Genomic DNA, 20,178 nt, shown 5'->3' with positions numbered 1-20,178 from the left:
GGGGCGGGGCTCTGGCTCTTCTCACAACTTCTTCTTCTCCCTCACCTGTTGCCACTCAGACTTGCCTTGATACGTTATTTTCACTCCATCTCAGTTCTGTGACACTGGACCTTTTTCTTCCACAAATATTCCACGTTTATTATCAACTGGGCCTTTTATTCCCAAAGCTCCCTCCCCTCCCTGGTCCTGTCTCTTCGTACTCCAGGAATATTTTTGAGTGTTCTCACTGGTGAGGCATGTGAATACCATGATTTCAAGAGGAGTGTCACCAAAAATAGCAAGAGCTGCACCACCTTGGGGTCTCAGAGTCCTTAAAATGATCCTGCACTGTTGGTTTAAAGTTAAGGCAGCTTCCAGATTGCAAATTGCGAATGATGCCAAACTTAGACGAAGAGTAGAATTAATCTCATTGGAAATCTGAAAGTATTGGCCCTTCTTTAAAAGCTTCATCTAAATAGGCCATGGCATGGTTTTTATTTTGACTTTTGACCCTAAAGATATGTGCTTGCCTAGTTTCATGTGTGTAATAAAGTAGCACAAACAGGGTGGCTTAAATAACAGAAATTTATTGTCTCACAGTTCCACAGGCTAGAAGTCATCAGGGTTGCTTTCTTCTGAGGCTGTGAGAGAGAATCTATTTTATGCCTCTCTCCTAGCTTCTGGGGGTTTCTGGCATAGTTTGGCCTTCCTTGGTTCATAGAAGCATCACCCTGATCTCTGCCTTTATCTTTACATGGTGTTCTCCCTGTGTGCGTCTGTCTCCACATCTCCCCTTCTTATAAGGACACCAGACATATGGATTTTACCCTACTCCAGCATGACCTCATCCTAATTTAGCTAATTGCATCTGCAATGACCTTATATCCAAATAATGTAATATTCTCAGGTGCTGAGTGTTTGGATTTCAACATGTGAATTTGGGAGGAGACACAACCCGTAACAATGAACAATACCATTACCATCAGTTGACATTTGCTGAGTGCCTCCTGTTCCTGTCCTTAAAAGGTGGTCTGTCATCTGCAGAAGCTTATTCTCTGAGACATTCAGGACTATAGACAGGTGTAAATGTAATAAATTGGAACAATAAACTTAAGATGGAAACATGACCTCAAGTGTTTTCCATAAATTAGTGTTTTCAAACCATGGGCTGCAAAGGTGGCTGGAAGCTGCTTGTAGATTGAAGGAATGTTTCCTCTCACATGGGGGGCTTCAGGTCCTTTACCCAGCTTCAACCAGAACAACTCGGTTTTTTCTTTTTAATAAATAAATAAATTTATTTATTTACTTATGGCCATGTTGGGTCTTTGTTGCTGCGTGCAGGCTTTCTCTAGTTGCGGCGAGCGGGGGCTACTCTTTGTTGCAGTGTGCGGGCGTCATTGCGGTGGCTTCTCTTGTTGCGGAGCATGGGCTCTAGGCACACGGCCTCAGTTTCTCCGCGGCATGTGGGATCGTCCAGGACCAGGGCTCGAACCCCTGTCCCCTGCATTGGCAGGTGGATTCCTAACCACTGTGCCACCAGGGAAGTCCCACAACTCGGTTGTACTATATACTAGAGCTCTACATAAAATTTTTTGAAAAAAAAAAAATGGAGCTGCTGATTAAAATACAAAGAAAATTTGTAAATTCCTGCCTTAGTCCTTAACTAGAAGCCCAGGTTAAAGACCTCTGTGTGTTATTTCAGCAACTATGACCTACTTAACAACTATAGACTTAATAGCAAGTCTGCCCTGAAGAATTAGCTCAGCTCTTCCTTCTCAGCAGTTTTGTAGAGCTTAACTTGCTTTTGGAACAGAAAATATATCTTCCCTGACTTGGTATATATCTGCTCATTAATGAGCTTTTGTCTGGTTTATATTGTCAAATTTGGACCAATTAGTGTACTTTATACTCTAGAGAATAAGAAGGGTATTCAGTATCAAGTTTTTGAAATACTACCTATTCAAAAATATGTAAGTGTATCAGACCTGTTTTATGGAGAAAACTTTGGATTAAAGATGAGAAGTTCTGGGTTGGAATCCTGGACTTTGAGGAAATTCCTTAACCACTCTGGTTCACAGTTTCTTTTTCTGTTGGTTGAAGATACTTCGTTTGTCCTATTTAATGGGGGCCCCGGTTGACTTGGCCAGCTTCTTCTTTGACACTGAACAATTCCAGGATGCTGAGTCCTGGAAATTCTGTCTCCTGGGTATCTTTGCTCTCCATCTCTCCCTTCCTTACTACTTCTCTGCCTTGGGTCAGGCCCCCGCCACTTGGTGCCTGAGTCACTGCAGTGACCTCCCAGCTGGTCTCTGCCCTCAGTCCTGTGACTCCTCCAAGGCATCCTGCATGTTGCTGCCTAACTTTCTTTTCTCAGATGTGAATCTAATCATGTTACTTCCCCTGTAACTTTCTGAATACAGTTCATTTTCTTCTCATAGTAAGAGCTAACCTGTACTGAGTGCCTACTGCATGCTCCTTGTGGTACTAAACGCTGTTCATAGATCATCTCAATGAACCTCACAACAGGTTTATGAGATACAAGTACAGCTATTTTCCCCATGTTCCAAATGAGGCTCTGAGGCTTAGAGAGGTTAAGTAAGTGGCATGAGGTCACATAGCTAATGCATGATCAGGCATTCTGATCCCAGAGCACTCACACTTAACCTCTTCCTGCTGTGTTGCCTCCTTGGGTGGCCCACAGACCCTCCAGCAAGCCACTCCTGCTCTCTCTCCAGGACTGTCTCATACCTCGCTCTTGCTAACACCCTACCCAGTAAACACAGCCATACCGTACTCCATATCCTGAATCTTAGGAGGGCCTGAATCTTAGGAGGACCTCAAAAACATTTGTTTATTAAATAAGTGAATGAATGAATCTATAAAGCATGATGTTAACTATAAACGCTCCATACCAATGTTGATATTTATTTAATAATATTATTATGATGTTCTGGCTTAAACCATAAATACACTGATATTATTTCAGTTGACAAACTCAGGATTTCCCAACTTTGCCACTGTCAGCATTTTAGGTCAGAGAATTCTTTGTCATCGGAGTTGTCATGTGCATTGTAGGATGTTTAACAGCATCCCTGGCTTCTACCTACTACATAGATACCAGGAGCACACTCCAAGTTGTGACAACCAATAATGTTTGTAGACGTTACCAAAACTCCCTTCGTGGGGGCCAAACCAATTGAGGACAACTGGCCTAACTTTTAATTAGTCATTTTCACTGAACTTCTGGATGAGTCCCTTAGTTTCTCCAGGACCATCCTTAAAAGTGGTAAAGTTTGATACTAATTTATTCTGTAGTCAGTAATGTATTAAAAAGGATTCACGTACAGCTAAGTGCAACATGGTATCTCGGATTGCATTCCGAAACAGGAAGGACATTGATGGAACACTGGTGAAATCTGAATAAAATCTGTATTTTAGTTAATAGCATTGTACCGATGTTAACTTCTCAGTTTTGATCACGTACCATGGTTATATAAGATGTTAACATTAGGGGAGCTGAGTGAAAATTATAATAATATATTAGGGGAGAGTGACCCATTTTTCAGATACAGTAAAAGGCTCTGGCCTTATATATGTTCCTTTACAGATATAGAAGAAAAACTGATAAAGTAAATGACTTCATTGTCTTTATTCATCTCACAGGCTCTCTATTCACATGGACGATGAACTGCGACATATTGCACAAAATTCTCTTCAGGGTTTACTTGTTGACTTCTCAGACTGGAGGGAAGATGTCCTATTTGGCTTTACCAACTTCCTGCTCCGGGAAGTGAATGACATGCATCACACACTCCTTGATTCATCCCTCAAGTTACTGCTGCAGCTCCTCACCCAGTGGAAACTGGTCATACAAACTCAAGGAAAAGTCTACGAACAAGCCAACAAGATCAGAAATTCAGAGGTGATTTTCACCCTTTGCCCACTAATTTATATTCTTTATGTTGCACATATATAAATAAGTTGCAGCCCAGAGAACCCTGTGGTTCTTACTTTCAGCTACCTAGAGATGGCCCTAAGTTTTTCCATCTGCTTAAATTGTGGCCAAGAAATTCAGGGCATCGTATGCCACCTCGGGTTAGATTTATTAACATTAGCAAGGCCATTTATGGAGCAGAAAAGGATGTTTTTTTCAGAGAATCATGATTATAAATCTATTTGTAAGAGCAAATGACCATAGGGAAGAGATATAGAGCTGGGTATGAATATGGATCTAGATATGGATGTGGATATAAAGCTGGAAATGGATATGGATCTAGAGCTGGATGTGGATGTGTATCTAGATTTGGATATGAATATGGATATGGATCTAGATCTGGATATGACTCTAGAGCAGATATAGATATAGATATGAATATGGATATAGAGTTGGATATGGATATATAAAAGTTAGCTGCCCACCAGTGTTTTCCCCCTAGTCAGCAACAAATTGGTTGCTTTCTCCAATATCCAGAGAAGAAAGAAGTCTTGTGGTTTCTTTATTCTTTCCTGCCTCAGTCCTGAATGGTAAAAATTAATGATACCATTTTGAAGAGCAGGTTGAGGAGGAGTGTTGTCAAATGAGAACCAGGGCTGTGTGACTTGGTGTTGGCAATGAGCAGACAGAGAAGGGGTCTGGCTGGAGAAGAGCTTAGCTGAGGGTCTGAGGAATGTCGAGGCTTGGGAAGTATGATAGCATTTAGGGTCCCAGATGGGCTAACCTCAGAGATGAGCTTCAGGGCATTACTCCTTCCTTGTGTCCTACACTTGCCAAAAGATGACAGGGAGGAAAACAAGGATTACTATGCTTGAAAAAGGGAGACTGAAACGGAGGTGGAATCTGCCCTGTTGTCTGGCGTGCTTTTGTTTGAGACTCATTTGGTTTGGGAACTTTCGGAACCCATCTCATTAACATGCAAAACCCGGATTAAAATCTAACATGAAAAGAAGTCTGATTAGCAAATCAATGTTTGAAAATTCAATTTAGTAGTAACTAAAATAGAGAATTCTCTATAGAGAATTTAAGTAAAGCCAAATTAGGACACTTTAATTAAATATACAGTGTCATCTCAAATGGTACGGATGGAAGCAGTTTTGTTTTTTTTTCCTGCTAATAACCTTTGAAAAGTTATTCCTTATCAGAGGTAACAGAGGGCTGATGGTATTCCAAAGTGACAGTTGGTCTGAAAATAAAAAGGGATCTATGATATTTCATGAATAATAATGAATTCATAGACATGTGTGGTTCTAAGCTGGTATAATTTATTTTAGTATTACAAGGTCAAACATGCCAGAAGATGTACATAGAAGAGTGGCTGCTTCTTCCACTGTTGTTTTTCTGAACATAGAATGTTGTTCTTATTGCACAATAGCTCATTGCCAATGGCTCCAGCCACCGAATCCATTCGGAGCGAGGTCCCCACTGCAGTGTACTCCATGCCGTGGAAGGCTTTGCTCTGGTTTTACTCTGCAGTTTCCAGGTGGCCACACGCAAACTGTCTGTTTTAATACTCAAGGAAATTCGAGCTTTATTCATCACCCTGGGTCAGCCTGAGGTATGGATTATTTTTCTGAATTTTCCAATTCATATCTTTCAACAGTTTCAAAGTTTAGGTTAAAAACTGTAAAGAATGCATTACTATTTTATGTACTTCCATGTCCCATGATGTCAACAAATAATTTTTGATTCAGGGTGGGTTTTTTTTGTTTGGTTTTGTTTGGTTTTGTTTTTTGCGGTACGCGGGCCTCTCACTGTTGTGGCCTCTCCCGTTGCGGAGCACAGGCTCCGGACGCGCAGGCTCAGCAGCCATGGCTCACGAGCCCAGCCGCTCCGCGGCATGTGGGATCTTCCCGGACCGGGGCACAAACCCGTGTCCCCTGCGTCGGCAGGCAGACTCTCAACCACTGCGCAACCAGGGAAGCCCAGGGTGGGTTTTTAATTATGAAATCGTACTCTTGACCTACAAGAGCTAAGTCATATATTCTGAGGGCACAAGAATAGACTATTCCTGATTCTCTAAGAGGTGGTGCTTTGTGAAGAAGTGAATCTTAGGCTTCAGTTATAGATCATTTTCTTTCATAATGTTCAACGTACATAGAATTAAGAAGATATTACATTTATATTAGAGAATGAACTTGTGAAAACCATGCATCCCGTTTAAAAAGAGCAAGGTACCAAACAGTCTGGCTTACTGAAAATTGTTTAATCTCAATAGTGGTAGAAAAATGGCATCACAAGAAAATATGTCCACTTGAGATGGGAGAAGTAAGCTGTCTAATAACCATGACTGACTCCAGCTATTCTCCTGCACTTGGTCAAGGGCTGTACACCCTTGTTTAGAAGTTAAGTTTCATTGCCTGTCGGCACAGGTGGCCAAACTCTCTCCACAAGTTGATGAAAGAAGGACCAGCTTTTTATGTAACATACTTCTTTAGAAAAATACTACTTTCTGTTTTCTTGTTTTAAGTCTCTAATCTTGGTTTCATGATCCTTAAAATGATCAGTGTCTTCCCAAAATATTTTCGAATGTATCCCAATCGTTTCTGTTCACATTTCTGCAGCAAGCTTTCTGATGTATTTTAGGACATCTCTGGGATCTGGTGAATGGATCTCTAGGACATGCTGCATTTTGATAAACCTCCATTAAGTCTCTAATTATGAAATAACGATAATAATAATTACCATGTATGTGTCAGGCAGTGAGCTGTGCTTTATACATATTATCTCACTGAACCCTCACAATAACTTAAGAATTGGTACTGTTATTTTTCCCATAGTGCAGATTCTGAGACTGAGGTTTAGGGGGCTTAAATGCCTTACCCAAAATCAACAACTAGGATGTGGTAGAGCTAGAATTGAAAACCAGATGTACATGCCTCTTCAGCCCAGGTTCTTAACTGCTATTCCAGCCGACTGTGTTAAGAATATTTCTCATACGGTGCTTTCTTTGACCAGCCACAGCTTTTTTGTGTGTGTAATTTTTTTTATTGAGGTATAATTGACATACAACATTATTAGTTTCAAGTGTACAATATAATGATTCCATAGTTGTACATATTGTGAAATGTTCACCACAGTAAGTAGTTAATATCCATCACCATTCGTAGCTACAGGATTTTTTTTTCTTGTGATGAGAGCTTTTAAGATCTACTCTCTTAGCAGCTTTCAAATATGCGATAGTCTTGTTCACTGTAGTCGCCATGCTGTGCATTACATCTGCATGACGTATTTATTTTATACCTGGAAGTTTATACCTTTTGATTCCTTTACCCATTTTGCCACCCCTCCCCGCCCCCCGCCTCTGGGAACCAACCAATCCGGTCTCTGTATCTACAAGCTTGGTTTTTTGTTGTTTGGTTTTTTTCAGCCACAACCTTTTTGAAACCATTCTCATTCGTACATGAGTAAGGACATTCCGAAGCTTTCCTATAAGGCTGCTAAGTAAATAATTTCATATTTCTGAGCCTTTCTATGATAAAGGATGGCAAACACACATGTTCATGTATATACGCACTATCATGTAGGAGAATTTCCTGTAAGATACTCTCTCCTGTGCTTTTTTCCAATTTGCTTCTTTTACCAAATAGCTGTGCACAACATAGATACTACAGAGAGTGTGTGGTCAGTCTCCTGTGCAGTTTCTTTGGGACTGAAATGCAATCACAGTCAACAATTTACCAGTTATTTTAGCAGATCAGTGACTTGAGTAAGTAGCATTTTCATGGCTTTTCCATTTTCTAAAATTAATGACAACATGAACACTTTAGTGAATAATGTGTGATGCTGAGATTTAGATTCCAGTCTAAATAACTGTATGTGCATGAGTTTTTGAAATTCAGGTACGTGTCTTTTCAGTACAACGTCAAATTGGAGCTCTAATTATCTTCCGCTGAAACTTGTAAGACTAAACTCAGAATCATAGGGAGTTTTACCCACTACCTTTCACCACCGTGGCACTCACTTTTCTGTGAGAAAACCCTTATCACTACCTTGCAAGCTGTTATGCTTCACATGCTGGACAAAGGCGGTGGAGAGGGTGGAAGGATTCGTTTTCCCATGGAGAGTAATCGTCTCCTTTATGTACAGGACGATGACAGGCCTATGATTGATGTCATGGATCAGCTAAGTTCTTCCATTCTCGAAAGTTTTATTCACGTAGCAGCTTCGGATTCAGTAAGTACACTTTTGATCCTGATTGTTGATAGTTCTTAAGTATAAGCTCTGGGCCTGGCTGGAAAAGAGACACAAAGAAAAATGATATGGAAGAATTCTGGGATTTTATGTCAGGTTAATAAACCAAAACAAAAGTCCTTAGGGAAACAAGACTAGCTTTTCAAATACTAGCTCAGGAGACCTTCAGATAAATTTAAATCAAAATTTGAGTCTGAGGAAGATAGATAAAGTTTTGCAAATTGCAATTTCAAGAATTGCTCAGGATTCCTTCAGAAAATTAATTTGCTTTATTTATTACACTTAATGCTATATAACCTATATTTATGTGTTGTTTTACAGTTTACAAGGTGCTTTCACATTTAGTATCTATTTTGACCCTCATAGGTATTGAAACTCAAAAACATTAAGGGGCAGGGCTGTAGTCACACAGAGTCTCAGGGCCTGGACTTGACCCTCTCTGGACTCTGAATCTCGTAGAGGTTTATCTGCTACACAAATACATTCTTTGTTTTAAAGAGCATATTGGCAGCTTTCAATTTCTGATGAAGTAGAAGGAAAATTGAAACCGATTTTAATTACCTGATTTTTTTTTTTTTAATTAGTAAAGCATAGTTATGGGACTTGGATTGATTTTAGCTAAGTAACTGAAGAGAGGCAGGGCACATCTGCAGAATCCACATTGCCAATGCGCCTTGTATATTCTGATCAAATAGCTATAAATGAATATAAACATATTTGACAAAGATCTATAAATAAATATAAAACCTAAAGGCACCTGTGAGCGTTTTAATGACCTTTTCTAACAGAGAGCGAACACAGATCCCTATTTTTAGCAACCCTGTTCTTGCTTATGGTTGGAATATTAATGATAATTACTAAAACTATTAGCCAAGCAGTGCAGACCTTAACAGTGATAGTGAATACCTCTACCTCTTCTTTTAGAAATTCAGATTGTTTTGACACTGAATGGAAGAGTCAGGCGTAATTGTTTTATATACATATCTTGTTTCCCTGCAGATTATGTTCTGTTCCTGTGATTTTGTTCTGTGTTTATCAGAGTCTGAATCTTGAGCCTGGGTAACCAGATCAGCAGTACTGCACGTAGGAAGATGCACTGAAGGGGGAGAAGAGGCATGGGGGGAAGTAGCGCCTGCTTTGTGCCAGGTTTTGACATCCCTTATCTCATGTCATCCACTTAAAGATTAAGTGCGATCAGCATTATAATTTCCAAGTCATAAATTAAGCAGACAGAGACTCTGGGGTGTTCAGAAATGTTCCTATGTCAGGGGCTTTGGGCAGAGCCAGTGTTGGAGCCTTAAGTCTCTGGCTCTGAAGCTGAAGCTGCGCCTCTTCAGCACATTAACCATGGAAGCCCCAGGTGCAGCACTCTGGCGCATGGGAACTCAGAGACCCAGCAGATAAAATGGGTCACTTTAAATACCTGACAAACGTAACAGCGATTTTCTCTCCACGTACGACAGCTAGATTACTTGAAACTTGGTCTTCCCTCAGCTTTGATACTCTGGACTTAAAAGAGAATGAAATATAAGACATTATGTGGTATCAATATATAAATATATGTCTCTATATAATATAGATTAAATATGGATATAGATATCTTTCCAAAGGTTTTAGAATGTATTATTTTGGCTTGATATCATAGGACAAGAATAAGTAGGTATCTTACCTCAAAAATCATTAGTAAAATACCCTTCATAAAAGAGATTGCACTTAGCCATCTCCCTAAGCCAGGGAGAGAATGTATTTTGGTCCAAGTAAAGGTAAACAAGATCATGGCTTAAAAAAAAAAAAAACTAATTACAGGGATAATAACACACTTAGGAATCTCAGAGATTAATAACTTTTCAGAATTTTAAGTTGGCAAATCCATGTTCAAGTTCAAATTAGCTCGTGTTGTATAATTGTTTGACAAGTATTTAGTGGGCAGCTCCTGGGTACTAGTGTATGGGGCTGTGCGACATTGACCCCTGCCCTTAAACTCTGCACTTCCGCTGCCTGCGGCCTCCCATAGGAACGGCCGTGACTGCAAACCCAGGTCCGGTGTGGGAGGGGTGCTTCAGGTTCCAAGCTGGACCCATTGCAGAGGTGGACGGGAAAAGCATCGTGGAGGAAGGGGCATTGGGCTGAGGCAGGTCGAGGATGTGGAGCTTGCCGTTCAGCACCGATTCATCGCCTGTTTCTTACACCTGCAGGCGACCTTACCCCTGACCCACAGCGTGGACCTACAGTGGCTGGTGGAGTGGAACGCCGTCCTGGTCAACAGCCATTACGATGTGAAGAGCCCTTCCCACGTCTGGATTTTCGCTCAGTCTGTCAAAGACCCCTGGGTCCTCTGCCTCTTCAGCTTTCTCCGGCAGGAGAACTTGCCCAAGCACTGCCCCACTGCCCTCAGCTACGCCTGGCCCTACGCCTTCACGCGGCTGCAGTCCGTGATGCCTCTGGTGGACCCGAAGTAAGGGACCCCTACGCTTCCCTCTGTTTCGTTTGTTTCACCATTTGCCCTCTTACATTTTTGTTTTATATATGAGATCGGGATATAATTCTCTAGTTTCTGACCATCTTACTACAGAAGTCTTCACGTTGAGTAAATACAGGTTAAAAGTTCTTGTCTAGAGCTAATTTTTTTTTCCTCCCTTAATAATCATTATGATTGTCTGAGTATAGAATCTCAGCCCGTTACCGGTGAAAAGTTCTATTCAGCTTTCCATCCAATAGAGACATTCCCTGTCCAGACAGACAGTCCTTGACAGACAATTGTTCAACTCAGTTGGAGCGCTTCCCAGGATCTTTATTTAATAAGTGATACCTAAAATCCGGAACTTAGTTTCACTCTTGTTTTTGACTTCGTATTTCTAGCAGCCCAATTAATGCCAAGAAAACCAGCACTGCCGGCAGCGGAGACAGCTATGTTACATTGTGGAGAAATTACCTTATTCTTTGTTTTGGAGTCGCAAAACCCAGTATTATGAGCCCGGGACACTTACGAGCTTCCACTCCAGAAATAATGGCGACTACACCTGATGGTACCGTGAGCTACGATAACAAGGTGACATGACATGCTTCAGAAGAATTATTCTGTAAGGTTTTTTTTTAGCTTGTTTGTCTAGATTTCACAGTGTGAATTGCACTGTGCCTGCCATCTGGAATATATGGGATCAGATTTTCATCCTACACATTTCTAAATTCCATTGAGCGTTTGTGTGAATAATTTATTATTCCTCCCTGACAAGTGGGGAACTGAAAATAAAGGGAAGTTAAGAAACTTGCCTAAGGTCGTAGAGTGACTTATATTTATTAGCACCCTGAGGTTTGGTTCATGTCCTACATACCACATTTCTCTCACTCCTCACGAGTGTTCACCTTTAAACCATGTCTTGATTAACTTATCTTGTTAAAGATGGTTTTGTGGATTTAAGTATTAAAAAAAAAAAAAGAAGACTCTTATAATACGAATGTTCTTTAGAATTTGTGTCCCAGGTAAAAAAATGCATTCATTGTGCTGTTTTAAATTTTATGTGTTTTTTTTTTTTTTTCCTGAAATGATGGCAGTGCCTTGGGATGTGGTTCAGTACTTTAAAACTGTTATAATGGAATCATCGTTTGATTAAAAGAAGCATCAGTTATCATGTTACCTCTTTTTCACTTTTAACAACTTGTTTCAGGCCATAGGCACCCCATCGGTGGGAGTTCTGTTAAAGCAGTTGGTGCCTTTGATGAGACTAGAGGGCATTGAGATCACAGAGTCCTTAGTTTTAGGATTTGGAAGGACAAATTCCCTTGTTTTCAGGTACGGTAGTCTTAATGAGTTGTTCTAAACTCCTGTATACTGCTGCTATCGTAGTTCCTGCTTCTAACTCAAGTTTGAGTTCGTGTTTGGCATGTGTCTGGAGGTCTGCAGGCTTTGCACAATTCCCTTTATGTCCTTGTTGGTTGACACGCGCGTGACAAGCATTCCCTGCAACTGCCTCGAATTTCACTTTTAGACGTTGCAACTTTGATTTTACATCTCAGATTTTCTCTCACTTGCAAGCTTTGTTTTAGATAACCATAAATGAAGATAATTCCGTGTCAATCCCCAGTTAGCCAGACTGTTCAGAGGCTATAACGTCAAAACCACGAGTGTCTGCTCATCAGCCACTTATACAACAGACTCTCAAAGGTTAAACACTGACAGAACACTTTCAGGGGTGTCTGTTATGTGTCACGCTTGCTGGTCTTTCTATACGATGCTGTATCTGCTTTAAGAGAACCATTATGTCTCACTTTCTGGATTCCTTACTCATTTCACACCTTTAATCAAATAACCATTCCAGCTGAGGCAGTGTCAAAGCCTTTTCAAAGAGTCATCATAAACTTTTATTTCAGGCTGCCTCTGATGATTTTATCTAGCAACGAAAACCCATAAAAACAAAGAAAATCTTAGTTTTTCCTATACACAGAGAAGGGAAAGCTCCAAGCATCTGTGAGAAACCCTATCTGAAAAATAAAGATTAGCGAGATGTTTTAGAAGCAACTGAAAAAGATCTGTTACAGTATAGAGTCAAATTTTATCCTTAAAAAAAGCAATTGTGAGCTCTGACTACTTGAGTGCCAGTTAACCAGTGTTTTCACTGATTAATTAGTTAAGACAAAGCATCATACAGAAATACTACAAGAAGATAATAAAAACAATTCCTGGAATTACCTAATGTCTTTCCCAAAGAACCTAAGGCTCTTTTGCATATCTTACCGTCTGAGTACTCCTAGGAGCAAGTAAGATTACGCAATTTACTGGCCACGTGGGTGTGGAAAACACTGTCCCTGGGACTCAGTTCCTTCACCTGTAAAATTGTCATAATAAATAAAAATAAAGTGTATCTCTCTAATTTAAAAAAAATGGTGTAATTATAGAATCTATCTTATAGATGTATCAAGAGGATTAAATGTAAAAATACACGTAAATATTTGATAAATGATTGCTATTAGATGAAGGAGACCATTAGCGTTATTTCCATTTTTTGAGGAAATTCTAGCATCTGTGTTGGAGAAGTCTGGAATGGAATACAGGATTTCTGTTCTTCAGTACAGAATGCCATAGAGTTTTTGCCTTCGTGTCCTTGGATTTCCCTGGAGGGTGATGTCTAATAGCACAAAATATTCTACCAGAAAATACAAGATTTTCAGACATGGAGCAGACTATAGACGAAATACCTAGCCACAGGCTAGATCTCCTAATTTTGTCTGTTTTGACAAAGCAATTCAGAAGTCAGTTCCTAAAGATGACAGCTGGTTAGATTATCAGCTATAAAGCTGAGAATTGAAGAAAATGGGGACAGATGAAGTATATATACATGTAATATCAGACGTATTAACCTGATAAAAGTTTTTAGTTTTACTACACAAGAGAAAAGGTTTTGATGAGAACCTCACTATTAAAGTAGTTGCCATAATTTGCATTTATCATGTAGCTCAAATAAAGGAATTTATCTCTGAAATTCCAAAAAGACTTTATTTTAAAATCAACAGTCCTCTGAGCACAGATCCCAAAGGTAGTGCCATAGTTCTTACACCTGTTTCTTTTGCTCTAATTAGACTGAAAATTTCTTCTGTTTAGGCAATCAATTTTATTTCTCTTCAGTCCCTCAGCCTGTGGGAAAGTGCTTTCAATTTAGTAAGCACTTACAAAATATTGTTGGTTTTAGTTGTTCAGGTAGGGATTTTTGCCATAGACTCTCCGGAACATTAAATCAAGTCAACAAATATGTATTGAGCCCAAATTATATACGTAGCACTGGAGTTAAGACTGATACTACAAAGTACGAGCCAATGGCAATTTCCATTTCACCACATGGTACAGAAGTGGAAAGGCCAGAGGAGATTTTGATGTCAGAATGTTTAAAAAGCAGATAATTTGGGACTGAATGGCTATATTTTGTGACAAATTTGGTGTCAACAATAATGAAGTCTAAATGCTCACCTTTTTCATTCATAGAGAATTGGTGGAAGAACTTCATCCATTAATGAAAGAGGCTCTGGAACGAAGACCAGAGGTAAGATTTTGAATTTATATAATTAATGCCTTGGCAGGAATAAAGAGGTAGACATAGAAAATGGATTTGAGGACATGGGGTGGGAGGGCGAAGCTGGGGCGAAGTGAGAGTAGCATCGACATATATAAACTACCGAATGTAAAATAGATAGCTAGTGGGAAGCAGCTGCATAGCACAGGGAGATTGGCTCGGTGCTTTGCGATGACCTAGAGGGGTGGGATAGGGAGGATGGGAGGGAGGCTCAAGAGGGAGGGGATATGGGGACATGTGTATGCATGTGGCTGACTCACTTTGTTGTACAACAGAAACTAACAGTGTTGTGAAGCAATTATACTCCAATAAAGATCTATTAAAAATAATAATTAATGCCTTGGTTTATTTGGACAGTAGTGTGAATTTAAACCATACCCAATAGTTTCCCCTAAAGAATACAAACATACCAACATGTTGTGTTTTTTTTTCATTTTTGAGTGTTTTATTTATATCAAATTGGATAAAATGTGTGTATTTCTCAGACAGAAAAGACATGTTGAGGTAGAAATGTACCTTTCAACTGTTCACCAACATGCTTTTAACAATGAATCTTACTATTTTAACTTTTGTTATTTTCATTAATTTTTGATATTTGAGTATTTAGTATAATCTGGTTCTGATTTTAAAAGATTTTAAGTCCTAAACTTAACGAAAGAAAAGCAACCTAAATAGTCATATGTATGTTAAGATATTATATTCTTTTGTAAGAGGTTTGAGTTAAGATTGAATTTGGGGTTGTAGTTAGTTTGCTTTTTTTTATAAGGGGTTGAATAGCCAAGAACATTATTTGTTTCATCTGGTATATAAAGCACTTTCCTCAACATTATCTTCCCTGAAGTGAACTCTGAAAAGGATAAACTTAGAATGTAGCAGGATAAAAAATTAAATAAAATAGAATAAGACTAAAAAAGAGGCTTCCCATGTAGTAGATAAGATACAAGAAGTAGCAGAAGTTTGGCAATTTAAGTAAGAACAGTGTTACCTCTGTGACCAGAACTGGTGGGACTGTTAGTGTCCACTGTCCTTTGCCACTTCTTCCTGATGCTTTAGTTTTTCAGCAGCTGCTGGAGGCCTCTAGGAAATGAGACTTGTTGACTCTCAACATTTCCAACTTACAGGTATTTATTGGCCCACTTGTGATCTGTTTCTCTTATAACCTGTGATAGCAAGCATTTTCTCTAAGGATTAGGAAGAAAGAAAAATACTTTTTGTCCTTTGTGTTTAGAAAATTGAAAAGGACTAGATGACATCTTCCTTTATTGTGCCCATGTTTATAAGTGGTATTACCTCTTTCTGCACAGAACAAAAAACGCCGAGAACGGCGAGACTTGTTAAGGCTACAGCTACTTCGAATTTTTGAACTTCTGGCTGATGCTGGTGTAATAAGTGACAGGTAAGGTGGAAATTCTACTGAGTTGATCTCTCCTCACCAAACTGATGTCTTTGCCTCTCTTTTTCTCATTCTGTCTTTTTTTTTTTTTTTTAAAAATATATTACCTTTAACTTTTACTTCGAAAAGTCCAAAAAACCTTGTTTTTTTCATATTCTGTTTACCCTGCCTAAACGTCAAGGACGAATTTAATGTGCGAGTTCTAACAGTGAATCTTATTTTCCATGACGCATGCGCTGCTTTGACATCAAGACTAATCTACAAGTTTAATTTCCTCTTATTCCAGCACCAATGGAGCCTTAGAACGGGATACTTTAGCCCTTGGAGCTTTGTTCTTAGAGTACGTGGACCTGACCCGCATGCTCCTGGAAGCTGAAAATGATAAAGAAGTGGAAATTCTTAAAGATATCCGGGCACATTTTAGTGCCATGGTTGCCAACTTGATTCAGCGTGTTCCAGGTACACTGATGCCTCACTGCAAATTACCTTTTGTGCTTGAAATCTCATTTGTGTTCCTCATTACTGTGCTTTCCGCTTTAAACCTACTGACCTGTTTGCAGGTCTGGGATGGGATCGTTTATTTGCTTGGAAATCCTTGGAACAGATCGTGGGCATGCAGCACAGAGTTGGAAGGGCAACAATAGAAATTAACTTTGGCTTTGTGCTCGTCATTATTTCTGTTCTTTGTTTTGGTTCCCACCTGCAAATGAACCTGTATGATTTCCATAGAAAGGAAGTAATTCAGAGGGAAAGTTCACAAAGGCTCTATTTTTTCATTCTCACTGTGCTAATCTGTGAACATATAATCTCAGCAATGTTCCTGCTCTTGACTCTATCCAGTCAACACATTATATATAGAATTCTATATAGCTTAAGAAATTATATTATTGGGATTTTTTTCATAGAACAAATGGGTCTGAAACATTTTCATCTAATAGAAGCATAGAGAATAAAAATAGCTGGTCAGTTTGGTATAAAAATTAATTGCTGGAATTAAAATGTTTTGACATAATTACAAAAAGCTGCAGCTCATCTGTTTCTACTTTTTCATTATGATTTAACATTATGATGTTGTAAAACATTCTTACCAATCCTCCTCATTTTTGATGACCCTAAATTAAGATTTGCCTTCTTGGGCTTCCCTGGTGGCGCAGTGGTTGAGAGTCCGCCTGCCGATGCAGGGGACACGGGTTCATGCCCCGGTCCGGGAAGATCCCCCGTGCCACAGAGCGGCTGGGCCCGTGAGCCATGGCCGCTGAGCCTGCGCGTCCGGAGCCTGTGCTCCGCAACGGGAGAGGCCACAGCGGTGAGAGGCCCGCGTACCGCAAAAAAAAAAAAAAAAAAAAAAAGATTTGCCTTCTTCAGTTAAAGAATGTTTGTTTGAGATAGACAGTCTATCCGTTGTATTTCACAGTTCTTCCTGAAGACGCAGCAGCAGTCAAGAGAACGTTTCATATGTAATCAACAGCCGAGTGGAAGGTGTTGCAGTTTCTCTAGATAATGCTTAGAAAACAGTGTCTGTGAGTCCATCTTCTATCTCTGCTTTCTGCTCTGAGACAAGGTGCTGTTGACTGAAACATGAGGAGAGGAAAGAAAATTAAGCTTGACTTTTTAAATACATATTTCATTATGTAAAGAAAACTTGAGTTAGAAAACGAAATTACTCCTTTCCCCCAAACTTAAGAATCATGCATAATAGCAACGTAAACTGTATTCACTGTATTTTTCAGTCTTGTAGACTCTTAGCTCTGTTTTCTCTCTAGTTCACCACCGAAGATTTCTCTTCCCCCAGCAAAGCCTGAGGCACCATCTTTTCATCTTATTTAGCCAGTGGGCAGGACCCTTCAGCATTATGTTCACTCCTCTGGATCGTTATAGTGATAGAAATCATCAGATTACAAGATACCAGTATTGTGCATTAAAGGTAGGTCACCTTTGCCTCATGAATGACTTTTGTCAGATTGATGGTCTCTTTCCTTAAACAACCATGCCTTAAATAAGATTAAAATAAATAATATAATATGACATGATAAAATATAAGCACACATGCAAAAAAACACAAATATATACACGTATATAAATACATAAGCTTACTCTATAAATTCTAAAATATCCATACATAAACAAAATAGATAGCTATGTATAAACATGTAAATATTCCGATTGTGTTCACAATTTCAAAATGCGAAACTTTTCCAAGATCCCACTTTTATCTAAGGTTTCTACTATATGAAAACCATAGATTTTGCTTATTTACCCTTTAAGTAACTGCCTTGCCAGTTAATTTCCAACTTAAAATATATATATTCCCTTTTTAGTCTCCTCCTATCCTAAGGACTCCCAGAAATAAGTTTCTACACTACTAGGACTGTTCAACATTTTCAGAACCATTATTCCTTACAGCTTAATTTCCTTTAGAAAACTAACTGTATATTGTCTCAGTCATATATACCAGGAGTTGCTAACTGTCACATTGACTTTTGACTTTATGGAGCTAATATAAGCCATGGCCCTGATAATCATTTGGACCTACGGATTACAAAGTGAATCAAGATCTTCCCTTCTCTTGCTTTCTCCCCACCTCAAAGGAACTAAAGTTCATATTCTTCATTTTCTTTATCTTTGATTAAGAATCACAGTTATTTATTTCTACATAGTTTGCTTTAGTTTCATGGTTTAAAGGAAGATGTAATCTAGTAATTTATGGTTTCATAGTGCATCAGTCAAGTATTTGTCAAGTTGGTTGGTTCAGTATATTAGTTAAATATTTGTCATCAAAACAAAATTTGAAAAGCTATATTTATCATAGCAGAATTCATTCACTTGAAGTCGCTGATGGTAAGTTTATTTTAAGTTCTGTGAAATGGTCATTTTGTTTTGAATATCTCAGCCTTTCATTATAAAGATTTATTATAAAATTACATGTCTACAAAGTTCAATTTATGGGTTTTAACTCTTATAAAAAGAGACAAAATTGGGAATCTGGTATTTTTTATTGAATCTTCTAAGGAATACTTTAAAATCTTGTGGAAATAACTGCTTTAAAAGACCCTCATCGGGACTTACCTGGTGGCGCAGTGGTTGAGAGTCCTTCTGCCAATGCAGGGGACAGGGGTTCAAGCCCTGGTCCGGGAAGATCCCAAATGCTGCGGAGCAGCTGGGCCCCTGTGCCACAGCTGCTGAGCCTGTGCTCTAGAGCCTGCAAGCCACAACTACCGAGCCCACGTGCCACAACTGCTGAGGCCCACGTGCCTGGAGCTCATGCTCCTTAGCAGGAGAGGCCACTGCAGTGTGAGGCCAGTGCACCGCAGTGAAGGGTGGCCCCCGCTTGCCACGGCTAGAGAGGCCCTGCGCGCAGCAGCAAGGACCCAACGCAGCCAAAAATAAAAATAAATAAATAATTTTTTTTTTTTTTAAAAAGACCCTCATCTAGTAGTATGTGTTTTAAAGTCAGTTGTGTACCATTCAGTCATCCCAGGTTGTGTTCTGTTTTGTCATCAGGCAATGTCAGCAGTGTTGTGCTGTGGCCCAGTGTTTGACAATGTGGGCCTTTCCCCAGATGGCTACCTGTATAAATGGCTTGACAACATTCTGGCTTGTCAAGATTTACGAGTAAGTACTAGCCAAAAATACATTGTTTTTAAATGTCTTGGTTATCCTGCCTCAGTTGGGTTACTGACCTGTCTAAGCATTGTTCACAGCACAGTCTCTTCACACATCAGCCACAGAACTGTAGGCTTATGTGTTGTTCACATTACACTATGATGCATCAGGATAAAAAACACAGTAACATTTACCAAAATTGACTATAAACTAGGCTATAAGGCAAGTCTCCACAAAGTTCAGATGATTGAAAGATACAGGCTCTGTTCTCTGATCACAATGGCATTAAACCAATAATCAGTAATAAAAAAGATAATTAAGAAATGCTCTTCCAGTTAACCAATGAGTCAAAGAATAAATAAAAATATAAAGTGAAAAATATTTTTAACTAACTGAAGAATAATGAAACCACTACACACTAAACTTGTGGGTTTTAAATAAAACCTTGCTTAGAATATGGCCTTAAGTGCATATATTGGAAAGAAAAAAGGCTGATGACCTATGCATCCATTTCAAGAAGCTAGAAAAAGAATAGCATATCAAACTCAAAGTACATTGAAGAAATAATAGAGATAAGAGCAGAAACTAATTAAAGAGAAAAAATTACTGGAAATGATCATTTAAACCAAAAGTTGAATTTGTTAAAAGACTAATAAAATTAGTATATCCATGGCAAGTCTGATTAAGAGAGATAAGGTGTATGTCACCAACCTCAGAAATGTAAGGGGACATCACTACAGATGCTACAGATATTAAAAATAAGAGAACATATGAACATCTTTGTGCCAATAAACTTCAAAATTTAGATAAAATAGACAAATTCCTAGAAAAACACAGCACAAGAAGAAAAGAAAATCAAAAGTCATATAAGTAAAAAAGAAAATTAATCTATAATTGAAGGTCTTCCCACAAAGAAAACTTTAGGACCAGATGGCTTTATGGATTAATTCAAC

At 39.0% G+C, this 20,178-nt stretch overlaps 1 protein-coding gene across 9 annotated transcripts in view; it reads left to right on the top strand.

Moving 5' to 3' along the window:
* Nucleotides 1-20,178, top strand: part of FRY (FRY microtubule binding protein) — a 426,510-nt gene that overhangs the window by 310,943 nt on the left and 95,389 nt on the right. For all 9 annotated transcript variants that reach the window (XM_089899275.1, XM_089899270.1, XM_089899272.1 and 6 more), the window contains 11 exons: nucleotides 3,643-3,901; nucleotides 5,349-5,531; nucleotides 8,063-8,149; nucleotides 10,363-10,622; nucleotides 11,027-11,216; nucleotides 11,833-11,957; nucleotides 14,142-14,199; nucleotides 15,534-15,625; nucleotides 15,909-16,081; nucleotides 17,386-17,546; nucleotides 19,124-19,234. In XM_089899275.1, the coding sequence (XP_089755401.1) occupies nucleotides 3,643-3,901; nucleotides 5,349-5,531; nucleotides 8,063-8,149; nucleotides 10,363-10,622; nucleotides 11,027-11,216; nucleotides 11,833-11,957; nucleotides 14,142-14,199; nucleotides 15,534-15,625; nucleotides 15,909-16,081; nucleotides 17,386-17,546; nucleotides 19,124-19,234 (1,699 nt within the window). The remainder of the gene's footprint in view (nucleotides 1-3,642; nucleotides 3,902-5,348; nucleotides 5,532-8,062; nucleotides 8,150-10,362; nucleotides 10,623-11,026; nucleotides 11,217-11,832; nucleotides 11,958-14,141; nucleotides 14,200-15,533; nucleotides 15,626-15,908; nucleotides 16,082-17,385; nucleotides 17,547-19,123; nucleotides 19,235-20,178) is intronic.

The sequence above is a fragment of the Delphinapterus leucas genome, chromosome 18 (assembly GCF_059928025.1).
Source record: "Delphinapterus leucas isolate spDelLeu-1000000601 "Yukka" chromosome 18, BTC_Dleu_Yukka2, whole genome shotgun sequence".
Taxonomy (NCBI): domain Eukaryota; kingdom Metazoa; phylum Chordata; class Mammalia; order Artiodactyla; family Monodontidae; genus Delphinapterus; species Delphinapterus leucas.
The sequence above is the reverse complement of the archived record's forward strand: the minus strand, read 5'-3'. Positions and strand labels throughout refer to the sequence as shown.